The 15,081-nt window shown below is 46.4% G+C and overlaps 1 protein-coding gene across 4 annotated transcripts in view; it reads left to right on the forward strand.

Annotated features, from left to right (window-relative positions):
- The window catches only part of LOC112566249 (transmembrane protein 135-like), an 85,317-nt gene extending 72,306 nt beyond the window's left edge, over positions 1-13,011 (forward strand). For all 4 annotated transcript variants that reach the window (XM_025242301.1, XM_025242302.1, XM_025242300.1 and 1 more), the window contains 7 exons: positions 7,266-7,307; positions 7,661-7,928; positions 8,731-8,898; positions 9,465-9,605; positions 9,885-9,983; positions 10,366-10,433; positions 10,748-13,011. In XM_025242301.1, the coding sequence (XP_025098086.1) occupies positions 7,266-7,307; positions 7,661-7,928; positions 8,731-8,898; positions 9,465-9,605; positions 9,885-9,983; positions 10,366-10,433; positions 10,748-10,886 (925 nt within the window). In that variant the 3' untranslated portion in view covers positions 10,887-13,011. The remainder of the gene's footprint in view (positions 1-7,265; positions 7,308-7,660; positions 7,929-8,730; positions 8,899-9,464; positions 9,606-9,884; positions 9,984-10,365; positions 10,434-10,747) is intronic.
- Positions 13,012-15,081: the final 2,070 nt, after the last annotated feature.

Below are 15,081 nucleotides of genomic sequence, written 5' to 3' on the forward strand. Positions count from 1 at the left end.
CCGCGATGCTCTAAGCTGCTATTGTCGGGTGGGGCGTCGGTGGTGGTGGGGACAACGCCGACCGGACGATCGTTCCTCGACGATTGGACCTCAAACCTAACACCGTGTGATTGACAGTGCCTCTCTCGTTGCCTGAGTGATTTCCTCTTGATTGCCACGTCTGCATCCGGGGGACCGAGCGCCGGCTTGACGGGTGCGTGCACGTCCGGCGCGTGATGGGAGCGACGTCACTGACACGCTCAAGATGACACCCGCTCACCGTGACGGGAGCCATAAAAATAAAGAGCAGCAGATCACAAGATGCCCATAACTTCCACTAAACATCGCATCGAAATTACGGAGGGAGAGGATGTCTTGCCTGGACTTTCTCTTCCTTCCTGCACACCCAGTCTGTACCCGGTGAGGCTTAGAAGCTTTATGTCTTCGCTGTTACCTGTGAAATTTCTTTTCTTCATTATCTCGTCCGACAAAATACCTGTAATTGTTGCTAGGTGATATAGACGTAAGCAGATATTTCTGATTACAGTAGTCTTTATTTCACAATGTGTTTCATCATGTCCGACGAATAAGTGGAGACAGGTGAGTTGTGTTTACTGTTCATCCAACCAATAGTTATACGCGCATACATTCCGCACACAACGTGCAAGGAACTGATCTTCATTGTGTGACGGGTATGGGGTGGGTTGGCGGGGTGGGTGGAACAAAACAGGCATTAAATAGAAACGTGAGAGACAGACACAGGCGGGTGGAAGAGTGAGTGGGCTGCGCGGGGTCAAGGGGTCGGCACTTTGACAGGCGATGATTTATGGCGGCAGGTAACACGTGTCATTGTACACCTGACACAGGTCGGCCCCGGCTCGCCTTTTCCCATAAGTCATTGTGACACCTTGACAGCGGACCGTTACCACCGGTCATGCGACGCCGTTTGCCAGCCCCGGCGCGCGCTGACGTAAAGCCGACGTAGCCGCCAGGGGGAGACAAGACTAGCGACGCTCAAGCAAAACAGGGGAGGTAAGTACGGGTTCATGTTTGCCGCCCGTCCTAATCCTGCGATTTGGTTTCGCTGAGCGTTCCCTCCCCTTGCCTACAAAAAGGGAAAAAGTCCGGGTGCAGGGTTTGGTGATCAGTGATTTAGTGACGTGTGTCGGTTTAAGCGCTTGTTGTAACGTCACCCCCTACAGGGCTGCAGGGATCTCGGCGTCAGACGGGAGCGAGGCTGGTCCCTAAGCATTACCACATAAAGAAAGGAGGGGAGAGGGTTGGTGGCGTTGGCTATTAAAAAAAAAAAAACCCACTTTTTGCCGAACACTCGTGCACACAACCAAGGAGAAACTTTAATTTCTAATGGATTGCCGACTTCTGATCACGTGATCCATCCTAGCGCGAGGGACCAGCCACTTCCGGTTTTGTGATGTTTGTTTGATCTGTCAAGAGTTGATCAAATTCTAGTTGTAACTACACATTGGTACAAGGAACCTCGTTTCTAGCAGACACTGTGTCACCAGGTACCCAAGGTGGTAGATGCTTGTCGTCGTCAACATCAGCTGCGATGAAGTGCCTCATTGTCGTTATCATCTCCAAAATCATTATTTCAGACACACATGCTTTCTCCTGCACATTGCACCAAAGTCGTGTGTAAAGTCTTTATTGAAATGTTCAGGGTTTTAAGCACATTTTGGAACGAAGGGAAGCAGGGGCTGACCTTTTCAGGGTTATTGGAAACAAGAGTTGAGGGTTGTACTGATGGTGGTGGTGCTGCTGTCACCAACGACGAATTCCAAAGAGCGGGCAGACGGGTCGCCGATTCCCCGAGTTCCCCCGCAGTTTGTGGCAGCTGACAACAAAGAAGGTGGCATCGGGCTGTTGTTGGCTGGCCTGGTGGCCGTCAGCAAATCACATTTTAAACCGACACCGACCTATTGAAACATTTCTCCTCTTCACTCAAAAGCAAGATGGCGGTGAAGCGAGGGAGATGTTGGGTAGTGGAGGAGAAACTCTCAGCATTAGTGTTTTGGGGGTGAGTGTGTGGGTGGGAGAGAGAGAGAGGGGTGGGGGTGAGCAGGGCAGGCTGTCAACGGGGGTGCTATTGATGGCAGAATAAGAACACAACTTGTCAGAAAGTGAAAAATGGCCTCTACGTGCTTCTACCACCAAAACGCCTTCTCCGCCTTTTTCATTGTAACAGCATCTCACAGACTGCGGTCTTCGTGTACCACCTCCACCACCGCTACAGGTACCACCACCGACGCGGCTACCAGCTGCTGCGCTCATCTCTCGTCCGGACGATTGTTGCCGCCGTCTGCTCAACCGTTTGAATCATCGTCCCTCCGCCCCTCGCCTTGCCCCTCCCCGCCACTGTCGGTTCCAATCTCGGCTCTACACAAGTACTTTCGTTGTTGTAGTAAGGATGGACTAGTTGGTCACTGATGAGGAGTAAAACTCCAGCAATGCTCGTGTGTGACACGGTTGAGTGCGCATTAATACCACCTCCAGTGTCGGCACAAGATACGTGTTGCAGTCACGTGGTTACACCTTCAGTGCAGCAACGTTTTCTTCAGTGCAGATTAATATATATTTGTATATGTTGTTAAAAGGGTCGCAGGACTTCGCCGAAGTCGGGTGTAGTGTTACACGCATGGCAGGTGTCAAAAGTACAGATGATCAGGTGTGTGGGACGAGGAGTGTCCTGTGTGTCACTGGCCTCGCTGCTGACACAGGCATGAAGCATTTGCTTGCGATGACCCGGAACCTGGAATCCTGGAGTGAGGTCAATGATAAGTAGTCAGCTTAGCGCCGGACGTTTGCGTGTCGACTGATGATGTACAAGCTTCTGTTTACCTGCTTTTTTTTTTAATCTTTTGCGGAAATGAGGAGCAGGCTACGTCACGTGTCGTTAATAGGAATGACATAGTTCGCATTTTTGTTCTTCCTTATGTTCCCCTATTACATTCCCTCACTGCCCCCTCGCGCGTGCATGACATGATGTCCCCTATATGTCTGACCCTGCTTTGACCTCCCATCCACCCACACTTGATTTGTTTTTCTGACAGGGACACCCTGATTTTCTCGTGAGGTACTAAGAACAGGGTCTGGGGCCACTCACGTAGTCGACTGTCGCCATTGAGTTGCTGCCACCACCCTGCTGCGCATGCGTGAACCAGCAGCTTGCTGCTCACTGCTCATTTGCACAGTAATTTTTGGTCCGGAGAACTCCCAACCCCCTCCACCCCAACATTCGTTCTCCCCGTGGAACAGCTTCTCGTGTGCACGACCCAGGGGTAGGATGTGCGTGTTTGTGAAAGCGAATTCGTCCTCTCCAGTTTCCATTTATGTTCAGTCATACAGTGCGTGGGTTTGGTATCGCCGCGTGTAGCATCTCATTTGTTTCACATCTTGGCGCTGCCTAGTCAAGGCGGGCATCGATCCGGCGTGTCTCGGATATCACAAGACGAGCGCGGCTAAAGACTGGTGGAACCGCGGCTAGGCTTAGGACAGCCGCCAGAACTGCCTTCCGCTCATGAAAATCACAGCAATTATGGCAACATGAAGCAGTCGTTTGTGTAACTAGCCTAAAGTACAGGCTCGGCCAGAACGATCTACAGGAATGGAAGAACTAATCCAGGGAAACATCAGAGATGGTTGCTACTGTGGGGAGACATGAAGCCTGGGTGGTGAATCTGTTCTACTGTGGAGCAGACGTTCATTTTGAGGCCTGGGTGGGTTTCGGTTGCACTTCCACCCACTTCATTCCACCCATAGATGTCCGACGGAAATCGGTACCTGATTTATCAAAAGTATTGATGGAAGACCACCACTTGCATGAACTTCCCTACTAGGGTTTTGGAGATAAATATTTAATGGTATCTGATTGTGGTGATAGGTATTGCGGGTGTGGGTTTTAATGGGGCGTTGGTTCAGTGTTTTCTCCAGAGTTATGTGTCGTTGTCAAAACAGGATGGCGGTGCCCATACGGCTGCGACATTGAAGAATTAACCCTCACCCCAACCCCTCATTTACACACACAGAACATTCTCATTTCCTCTTCAAGGAATTAACAGTTGACAAGGTGCGCCACCCGACGACGTGTAGTCTGGTGTTGATGGCAGACCGGCAGCTGCAAACGATGTGGGGCCAGACTGGCGAGCGACTGGGTGCGGAAGCGAGAGAGTGCGGCTGGTCAGTGAGTGATGAGGATGGCGCGTGGGGCACCGCGGAGGTGTCGGCGACTGGAGGACGAATGGCAAGGGGCGAGGAACGAGGGACGCACGAACGAGGCACGGCTGACAAGGGAGAGAAGCGAAGGATGACTGCTATCGCTCTCTCGACGGACGAAGGGAGAGGATGAATGCTGTCGCCCCCGCACGGACGAGGTGGTGGCAAGGGAGAGAAGCAAGACTTGCAGCAGAGGTCGCAGCGGCGGACTCTTTCCAAGTCTCTGATTGTCTCCCCTGTCGTCACCCCAGATCCTCCCTTTACGCGACACTAAACTCCCTTCACTCACCTCACCCCTGCATCCTCTCACCCCACGCTGTCTCCCACCCCGTCCTCCACCCTGACGTCAGCTCTTTTCGTCGCACCTCGCGTTCGCGCGCCTACGTGTCGCACAAGGGACGCAATCATGCAATAATCATGATGAATCGCGAGACAACTCCGTGACTTAATGCTGTAATTTCCCCAGACTCCGTCCCCCGCCCTCTCTCAGCGCTTCCCGGGACAGGGCGACCTCTCCTTAGAGGCCCTCGCCACGGTCTCGCCTGATGGTGGGTTTGCATGCTCGATGTTGGTAAGCTTGCCCCGGGGACCGTACGCACCTACGATACAGTCGGCTGCCCTGCGTCGCCCTGTCTGCTGCATTGCCCAGCGATACGGAGGATGGTCACGGTTCCCAGTCGGATCCCGTGACAAGCATCAGCGACGAACTAGAAAACAATTTCCTTTTTTTAAAAAAAAATTTTATTTCTCTACTCCCTTCTCAGCCTCGATTATTTTGACTGGTTTCTCACTCTCCCTACTGTGTGTGGGGTGGCGATGGATGTCTTGGAAATGACTAAGTGTGGGGAGTGATGGGGAGGAGGGGAAGAGAGACCACTGACAAGTGTTTACTTCGATATTTAATCGAGCGAAGTTAAGACGAGTCCGCGTGTGCGAGTGCCAGTCACACGCCACATTCCCATCAGCCTGATGGCTTCAGCGATCGTCTGCTTCTCCAACGTCCTCTTTGGTGCTGGTGGTGTCTCCGCAGTGTCCGGGCGGCCTCCCTGTCAGCAATGGCAACAGTGGTGTCAGGATCAATACGAGGCTGAATGGCAGGCTGAGAAGCAGAACTAAGCGATGACGACATGGAGCAAGTGTCTTGACGATAGTTCAGCCATCACGTGGACAACCGTCGTTGTGTCCTGCGACTCGTTGTTGTGCGAGCTGAGCGAACTTGAGCAGAGCACGGCATGCAGAGAAAAATGGATTCTTAAACATTCAGTTCCATTTTTTTTTTCTTTTTTGCTTTAAGTTACCGTTTCCAGTTATGCGAAGTTTCATGGGTTCGCATTGGTGCCACGCCTTGGGAAGCGAACCGCAACTATTCACCTTGTAAGAGTTTACCTGCTTTGTCACGTGACGGCTGGTCAGTATGATCCTCCTGAACATCCTGCAGAGGCTCGTTGTGGTTGACACTGATGTCCTCGAGTACAAACATCGTTTGATAAGGGTGGAGCTGATGTCAGCTATGAACGGGTATCCTTTGCTTTGACGTACATCACCGACCTGATGTCAGATCTTAATTGGAGGAGGCTGCGTGCTCGGTCTGCAGTGAGTATGTGGCAGTAATGATAGCTACATACCAGATAAGCTACAATCAGCACAGCCATCTGGATCTCTCTCTTCTCTTCTCTCTCTCCCTCCCCCATCTCTTCCTGCCTTTCTTTATTTTCTTCATTCTTCAGTTTCTTTTTCGTTTCTTCCTCCAATTTTTTCGGTCTTTCCGTATTGCCTTCGTTCATATTTAATGTGAGATCGATCAGTCGGGGGTCCTGATCACCCGTGTGGCGGGTTTTCTGGGCGGTTGCATCCAATCTGAAAGGGGTTTCCGTACCAGCACGTCGGATTTTCCGCCGCCTGTGAGCGGTGCCCTGCCGCCCTTCAAGTCGCAGACTCGCCAACGCTATCTGACCATCGCCCCCGCCACCGCCACCGCCAACTGCACAGGGTGGAATGGTGGGTGGGGGAGGTTTGACTTTGTCGGAGATAGCAGTGTGGTGGTGGTGGGATAGGGGGTGGTAGACTAGAGGGGGCGGGAGGGAACGCAGGGTCGGGTGAGGAGGCGGTAGGGGTCGTCTGTGTCCTGAAGTACCTCGCCCCGCGCCGCCTGCGATATGCACGGCCTGCCTCACCTTGCTGCTGTCTGGCACCGTGCCAGGGCTCGTGGCCACTGGCCTGTGAAAAAAAGTTTCTCTAAGTTAGGCTTGAACGTCAATATCTTTTGCTGTTGTTGGTGGTGATGGTGATGACACGGAAACACTAGTATAATAACAGCAATAAATTTGGTGGCATCGGAGACATAAACACTTACCCTCCATACCCTCCCATCCCATTGCATCACGTGGGTGTTGTGATATGAACAAAAAAAAAAAAAAAAACCAATTAAAGGATTGTTGACATATGTATGATGATGTTTGTTGGTCTGTTTTCTTTTACCGAGGACTGGATCGTTCCACGTGAAATTCAGCTCGCGCAGACGACGCTATTTTTAGAAATACTTCCCTTTTGTCACTTACTGTTTTTTGCGACAAATCCAAGTGTGATTGAAGGAAAACAATTACTATAATATTTATCATGTCTCTTTGTCATAAAATACCACATATATATGTTTTGATGATTGTAGTTGTGGCCCTATACTCCACTGGGGGGTGAAAAGATGATGTTTTGAGGAGACTTTATGCTTTATTTCATTTTTGCTTGTCGCTCGTGTTGTCCTTTAAAACTTTGCATACAACTCAATCACTGAAGACAATTTTTAGGGGCTCGTGTAATAATAAAGGGCAGTCAGTGTGTCGGGGCAGCTGGGAGGGAAAAAGGACTTTGGTGATGTGAGTGCGCGAAGGTCTGACCTTAGAGTTAGAATGTCAGTCCACGCCATCGACCAGTTAGCAGACGGCAGGTTATTGGCAAACGTCAACTCGTCTTACGAAAGATTAGAGTTGACGCCCCTGCCTGAGATGTGATGATTGTGGGGGCGCTGTCATTTGCCAGGCTTTCTTGGTGTGTTGCAGAAGGCGAGATGGCCTCCCGCCTGTCAGCCGCTCAATTTTCCGGTAAGAGCTACTTCGTAAAAGAAAAAAAAAATCGTCATTTCATATGATTCTTACAATAAAGCACACATCTCTGCTTCTGGGACATGTCTGTCAATCGTCCTTCCTGTTGCCATGCCTATCCCTTGCTACCTCCATCCTCTTTACTTCAAATGAAAATGGCTGCAGATGTTCTCTGTAGTCTAGATTAAAAGTTTTACAACTTTAGGGTCTGTCAGGTGTCCATCATAATTAGACCACGTAGGTAACAATCTTATCTACAGTTTCTGTCAGTCTAGTGAGAGTACATAGAAGGCTCAACTACTAGTAGTCTTGGGACGATAGAGCATCTTTATCACCATGTTGCTGTTGTCAAGGTTCTTGCTGGGCTCGGAGGAAAATCCAGACGCTGTTCGCGATAACAGCCAAAGAGAGAGCATTTCCACCAGCGACAACCACGACAACAGCAGCAACAGCAAACGACATAGTTCTGCTTCTGATGACGGATGGAGGGCGTCGATCGCCAGGATACCCGGGGTACCGTATCTTCGTGAGCGCGCTCTGGCTTTGCTACAGCTGATGAAGGGTACACCTCGCCACCCGATCTGCCCTCACCGCCACGGGTGCCTGCACTATGTCGTCACGGTGAGACTGGTATTGTCATAGGAAGTGCGACTGATGACCAACAGAGGGCTTCTATAATTATTATCTTTATTAGACGACAGTTTTTTGTGCTTAACTACGGAACTAAGAACAAATATAATTTTGTGTCTTGGAGAGATGGAAGTCGTCAAATAAAACACTGTCTGCACACCTGCTGACACAAAATAACAAACATAAGAATTAAATACACATCGTTGTTGCTCTGTGATGATTTTATGAATTTTGAGTAAAAGCATTTCTTGGTGACAAGAATGTCGTGCAAGGGAAGCAATTGTTGTAAATGTTTCAAGAAAGAATTTACTTATTACCTCCCTTGTATCGCAACACCAAACCGTTGTCACGGTTGCTTTCATTTGTTAATGATGGCGAGTGTTCGATGAAATCTGTAATCTGTATCAATCGTTGCGTTAGAGAAAGTATAATTAGACATTAAAATTGTCTTTTTTATTTAAATTTTTTCACTGTTATTATCATTATTTACCGCGGTCCTATGTGGATGGAACATTTAGTGTAATTTCTGTGCCCAGACGGCGTATATCATACAAAAAGACACTACCGTACCGAGTATACACTATTTAGACACAATCTTACTAGTGTATCCGAAAATAGTTTTATTACAGGATAGAAAATGATAGAATTGTTCATAGATGGTTGGTTGGCTGGTTGATTGATGATGTGATTGATTGATTGTGACACTGGTAGTGGCGGCAATACTGAGTCTGTCCCCGCAAGACTGTCCTTGCGGAAAATGACTCTGATACCTGTTGTGTTCTCATTGCTTAAGGGTCTCCTCAAGATGTTTGGTGTTGGTCTCCTGGCTCAGAGTACCATCAAGCTGATGTCATCGATGTCGTTGTTGAGGAGAAGGCCGTCTCAAGTGCTCCGATCTCTAGTCAGCATGCATAACATGGGACTGGGAGCCTTTCTTGGTCTTTACTGCGCTCTCTTCAGGGTTAGTATTAATGTGATGACCTGTTACAGAAAGAGCAGCTTCCTCCATCTAGTTTAAAAAAGAGGAACTGTCAGCCTCAGTGTAAATGGAGAACTGGCTATTAGCCTTAAAAACTGGCATAAAGGCGGTTCTTAACCTGACAAATACGGCGAATGTTTGAGCAAGTTGGACAAAGTTTTCACTTATCGGATATATAAAACCTTTTTCCAGACTTAATCAAAAGTCCATCAATATTTGTCCTGGTTAAAACAGCCTTCAGGGGAAAGTACCACGCTGCCTTTCGGCGGGGAGAGAAGTGCACTGTCCCATGTTGCGCTTCTTACTTCAGACATGACTGTTTTGTCCCCCTTGTTATCTTTATATTTCATCTTAACTCATCTATTTTGCCACTGTAATCTGTACATACAGTCATTTGATATATGTATAACATACACAACTGTAGTTTCATGCTATTCTATAGGCAGTGGGTTACTAATTTACAGTCATTTGCACATGCGGTCTTCTGCTATTTCACACTGTAATACATACAGTCAACTGCTGTTTCACACTGTAACATGTACTTGCAGGCAGTCAACTGCGCCCTCCGTTGGCTTCGAGGGGAAGACTCGGCCGCGCACGGCTTTGTGGGAGGCCTGGCAGCAGGGGCGGCCATGATATTTTACAAGAGCATCACCGTGTCCCTGTACAGCTGCGCCAAGCTGATGGAGGTTAGCGCCGTGTCGCAAAGTCTTCCTGCTGCTTGCTTCAGTCAGAACAAAGTCCCCCATTTAAATATTATTTTATCCTCTTCCCTAAGCGGCTATCCAACTATTTCATTTGCATACTTTAAACTTGAACATCTTGGCTTTTTTTTTAAAACGCAGGGTTTTAAATAAGTGACCAGAACATTAATTATTATGCCGTTATTATTAAAGGGTATTACAAAGAGTTTTGTGCAGTCATAACAGGTCGGAATGCAAGCTAATCCAGTATTGTGGTTTTTACAGATCCTGTACTTTAAAGGGATTGAGTCGGGGCACCTGCCGCACATCCCATGGGCAGATGTCTTAATCTACGCCTTTTCCACAGCTTTTGTTTTCCATGCTGTAAGCTTCTTCACTTCTTATGACAGACCCATTTGTACTTAATCTTCACACAAACAAGCAAGACTGACTGCCATCTTTCACACAATTTGTACTGTCCATTACCGACCAGTGAATCTGTCTTTTTTTTAAAAAGTGTTTTAGCTTTCGTCGACTATAAAGAGAGATTGTCATACACAGTAGCAAATATATAATGAAGAATTTTAGTTTAAAAAAAACCCCAACAAACCATTAGGCAGTTTTGTGTCGTTTTTCAAAATATTCTTGTGTTTATGGTTTATTTCAGGCTGTTTTTGTGCTGTGTTTCATTCTGTTCCGTGTCGCGTCTCATGCTTGTGAAATGTTTCATGTCGTTTTTTTTTTTTTTTTTTGGTCGTGTTTTCAGGCTGTTTTCGAACCACATGCGCTTCGTTCTGCCTACTGGAAATTTCTTCTTCGGGTGACTGAGGGCAAGTGAGTGACACTCCGTTTCGTGAAATATCAGATTTGAAGTCTTGCAAGAATAATAACGAGAACCACTTTTTCCATAAACTTTAGGACACGTACCGACACACGAGTGCCATGAAATAACACACATGACAATCATTGCCATGTACAGTCAGTGCCGTTGGACTTTTTAAAAAAATGAATAATTATATGAATGTTTCATTTGACAACAGTGACGCATTTACGACATGATCATCAACTATTTGTCACAGGTTTGCTGGCATAAATATATCCTTGTTTGATCACTATCGAAGGTTTGCTGATGTGACTGTTTGTCACAGGTTTGCTGGCATGAATCGCCGTCTGCTCGACGGATTCGGCACGAAGTCCTCCCAGCTGTACCCCAACTACTGGCCGCAGTACGACACTCGCTTCACACAGCTGTCACCAAACACAGACCTGTCGTCTCTCTACAGATGACATCGCACACACCCTAGTCGCTCTCAGGCCGGGTAACTGAGCCTCGCCACATGATTGTTGCCGTTAAAAAAAAAAAAAACCGAAGGAGAGCTGACTGCGGCACAACATGATCATCTTACTCACTACGTTTAACTAACGTGTGTGCGTTCGTGCGATTAGTTTCATGATAATTTGGGTCACCTCAGGTAATTGTGTAAGGCCAACACACCAGTCTGATTAATGACTGGTTTCGACTTGATATTTAGATAAGGTCACCACACCAATCTGTATTTTGCAGCACGTACTCAATCTAATTAATGACCAGTTCTTAGTTAACCAACACCAATATATATTTTTCAACATAGACTGCAGATTTTCCTTTTGCTTCCCCAATCCCCGCCCACTTTACCTCCCCTCTGCACACCGTTCTCTAGTTTTATTACCATTCCACCCGGTTCCCTCTCCAACACTCCTCAAAGTCATGGATGTGAACATCGAGCGGCCGAAAGCGTGTCAGTGTATGCATGTGTGCGGTTCCGTCTATTGTATGTATGTGCGTTTGTGTGTTTGTACTAAACTACTCCTACCTATGTGTTACTCAAAAGTTAATGATGGCACAGTTTTTGTGATTATGTTTGTCAGGTCCCTAGATTCCCCCCATTCCTCTTTTTTTTTTTGTAGTTACGGTGGCCAGTATGGATGAGGCTGCGGCAATATGTCAGCCTGTCGCTTCTGATAAACGCTGCTGCAGTCTCAGGTTTTACATGTAGTTGACTAGCTACATTATCATTAATAACTACGACTTGTCAAAGATTTTGCATTTGAGTTAAACATTTGTTCCAGTTTTAAATCATGTTTAGAAGTGTTTTTAAAGTTTTATTTCCCAAAGAATTTTGTATACTTAACAATGCTTATTGTAAAACAATACTTATTTTTTTACAAAGAGGTGCCTTTACTTCAGGTCCTAAGTCAGACTGCTTGTCTCAGGGCGTTTGCCTGCATTCCACGTTTATTTCCAGACAGCACATGAGTCTAAACTGCCTCCCTGGGTTGACAAACAGAACAATCATTTTCATGCATTTATTTGACATGATTGGTTGTGATATTTCAGTAACCGAATACCACACCTATCCTCTCTGCTTATTTCACAAGTACATGAACACCGCCAACGAACACACACACATACACACAACAACATTGACATATTCTAATGTGTTCTACATCACACCACTGGCATTATATACTCCCTCACCGTCATCACTGTCATCGTTACAGTTTCTGGTTTTCCGACTGTTCGTCGGTCCCTCCAAAGACCTTTTTGCTTTTTGCGCCGATTTTCTAAACTTTTTGCATCCAAAGATTCTTGAAATGATATTTGTTAACCACAATGACAAACCACAACAAATGTAACTTTCTTTCGCGACTTTCTTGCATAATAGTTCGAAAAGGTCATGAACGGGTTATTTTTCGACATGTCAAATCTTCACAATGTCCAGTCAGAAATAAATTTCCATTTCTAATAACATGATGGCGATGTATAATTACAAGGGCCTTTCGGCGAAAGTTTTATTTGATTACTGCTGAGTTCCTCCTCATATTTCCCACTACCACCTCCTTGTCCATAAAGGTATGTGTGCAGGTGTGAACGTTAGCATGTTTGCACGTATCCTAATATCTTCACGTGTACTTGTGTCTACCTGCCTGTCCGCTGGTTGCTGTGGTCCAGTCTCTGTTATTCTAATATCCTATATTTTATATCGGAATCTTGTACATTTCTTAAGCCAATCATAACCACGCTATCCATTACTATTCTAGATGTGTGCAAAACCACAAAGTGAAATTGTTGTTTATTTTGATCTCGAGAGTTCTCGATGTTTAGACGTGACAAATGCGCGTGCCTTAATGATTTTTTAATGGAGTAATAACGAGGGTGTTTCTCCATTACGTGTCGGTATACTTGATAAGTGGCTCTGTAGAAGATGTGATATATACCTCTTGATGCCTACATGGCCCCAGTTCAGTGTGCGATACGCCTTTTGAAGTGTAGTGTTTCTGTATAGTGTGAGATAGCCTTTAGCCCCATGAAGTGGCTATGCAGAGGCGATATCCATTCTCGATGGCAACGGTAATAAAGTTGATTGACTGGCTTGAAATATAAAGTGGCTCTGTGTGACGTCTGCAGTTCTACAGTTTGTGAATGAAAGCGCGTGGGAGTGATGGAATGCACATGTATGTCACGTGACTCCTAGTTTCTGGTCTGTAAAAGATTTTGCTAAATCGAGATGTGACAGCGGTTGATGCGTGTGCTGTGTTGATAAGAGGCGAAGGAACACACGAAACGCTTGAAGTTTGCGAACAGAAGTTAGCAGTGAAAACTAGATTAGTCATTACACACGCACACATACACACACAATATTTGCATTTTTCCGTCAGTTTCTGAAATTTCGAGAATTCTCGATACTTGTTATTCTCTGTCCCGAGCTTTAATGCTTCAGGAATCTTTATGAAGCCGCATCCTATGTAAACTTCCAAACCGACCCGAGTCACGTGACCAGTTGGCTGTGCCCTGCAGTGTCATTCGCCATTTTTATGGTAGCCGCCTCCAACTGACTTCTGGAATGTTCGTGCTAGGAAAATGAATGATGGCATTTTTAATACTTCAATAGTTCCTGTTGAGCCGCTCACTCTCGACGAGGTCAACTTCTTTAGGTTTCCATCATCTCCAATGGTCTGAGCTCGGAAGTCAATGTGTTTCCACTACCAAGAATGTCCAGAACGTCTTTACTTTCTCCGCCAGCTGAAGACATTTGGCACAAGAAGGACATTCTGGTCCAGTTTTGCCCGGAGTTGATCGAGAGTGTATTGACATTCCCTGTTCGCCGTCTGGTGCGGAAGTTCCACCCAAAAACAGAAGATCCTACTCGACCGGGTGGTGCGTGCAGCTAGTCGATGCATTAGCTGTGACCTCCCCCCTGTGGGCACAATCTACACCCAGTGCAGTCTGTGGCAGACGCAAGATTGTGGTGGATGCTTCCCACCCGGCCAATGGCCTGATCTGTCTCATGCCCTCTGGGGTCAGAACTTCCCGGTTAAGATAGAGTTTCTTTGCTGAAGCGATAGGCTTCCTGAACTAGAAGCTATTGTCAGGATCAGTCCTAGTGAATGTCTGGGACAGTCTTGTATAGTACTCGTGGGCGACCACGCATCCATTTGGGTTTAGGTTGACTCTGCAAAGTGAGGGTTAATGTGGCCAGTGTCTGTGATAGAAAGGAAGTGTTGACGAGAGAGCAACGAGGAAGAAGGATAGATATGTATGTGCATATTTATAGGATGATTTCTTTCTTGTGTTCTGTCTGTATATCATCAAACCATATTCCGAGTGCAATGTCACTTGGCCAATAACTTATTCTTGAAACTAAGACATCAGGAATTCTGTATTTCCTAGTCTGTCCGTTGGCCTACAGGCTTATCCAGTTATCATTTCTCCATTCTACCATACTCTCATATTATTGGAAGATACGCTTCTGTTACTTGCAGGTCTTCCATTTCCTCTCCCAAGAGTAACAAATGACAAAACAAAACTGGTACACGGAGGGTCTGTCCTTAACCGAAGCCTCCGTTTCAGTCTTTTATTATTATTATTTACTTACACAGAGCCCTGTGCTGTCAAATAAATTACCATACGATTGAAAATCCTCAGTATGCAATCAGATAATAAAGGTCAGAACTTACAAAGTTTGCATATACAGATAATAAAGATCATTGCTTGTTTTAAGTTTGTGTGCAAATATAATCTACATGACACGTTTCCGACAAGTTAATTAAATAAAATCTTTCTCTGTCATAATTTGTCATAAACATGAAATGCGATTTATTTTTCTTAGAAGGTTAGTGACATGAAGCTTGCGTAGGTCTTTAATCTCTGAGGTCACCGAGGGTCGCAGCAAATTAGAAACCTTTGAGCACCTGTCAGCGAGCCGTTGTCACACCTGTCCTGGAAATGAGGCCGACCTCTTGGCACACGTTTTCGAAGCTTAGCCCTCATCAAAGAAAAGAGTTATTATTTCAGGAATTTGTTTGGTGCAATGAACAAAGCCGCCAACATTACAACTAATTGTTTCTGTCGAAATAAATGCTATGACTGGGTGTTGAGGACATTAGCCGTTGGTCACGTGCACATTACGAGCATCAGCGCGTCTGTCACCTCACATCAACG

This window comes from Pomacea canaliculata, linkage group LG6 (assembly GCF_003073045.1).
Source record: "Pomacea canaliculata isolate SZHN2017 linkage group LG6, ASM307304v1, whole genome shotgun sequence".
In the NCBI taxonomy this organism is placed as follows: Eukaryota; Metazoa; Mollusca; class Gastropoda; order Architaenioglossa; family Ampullariidae; genus Pomacea; species Pomacea canaliculata.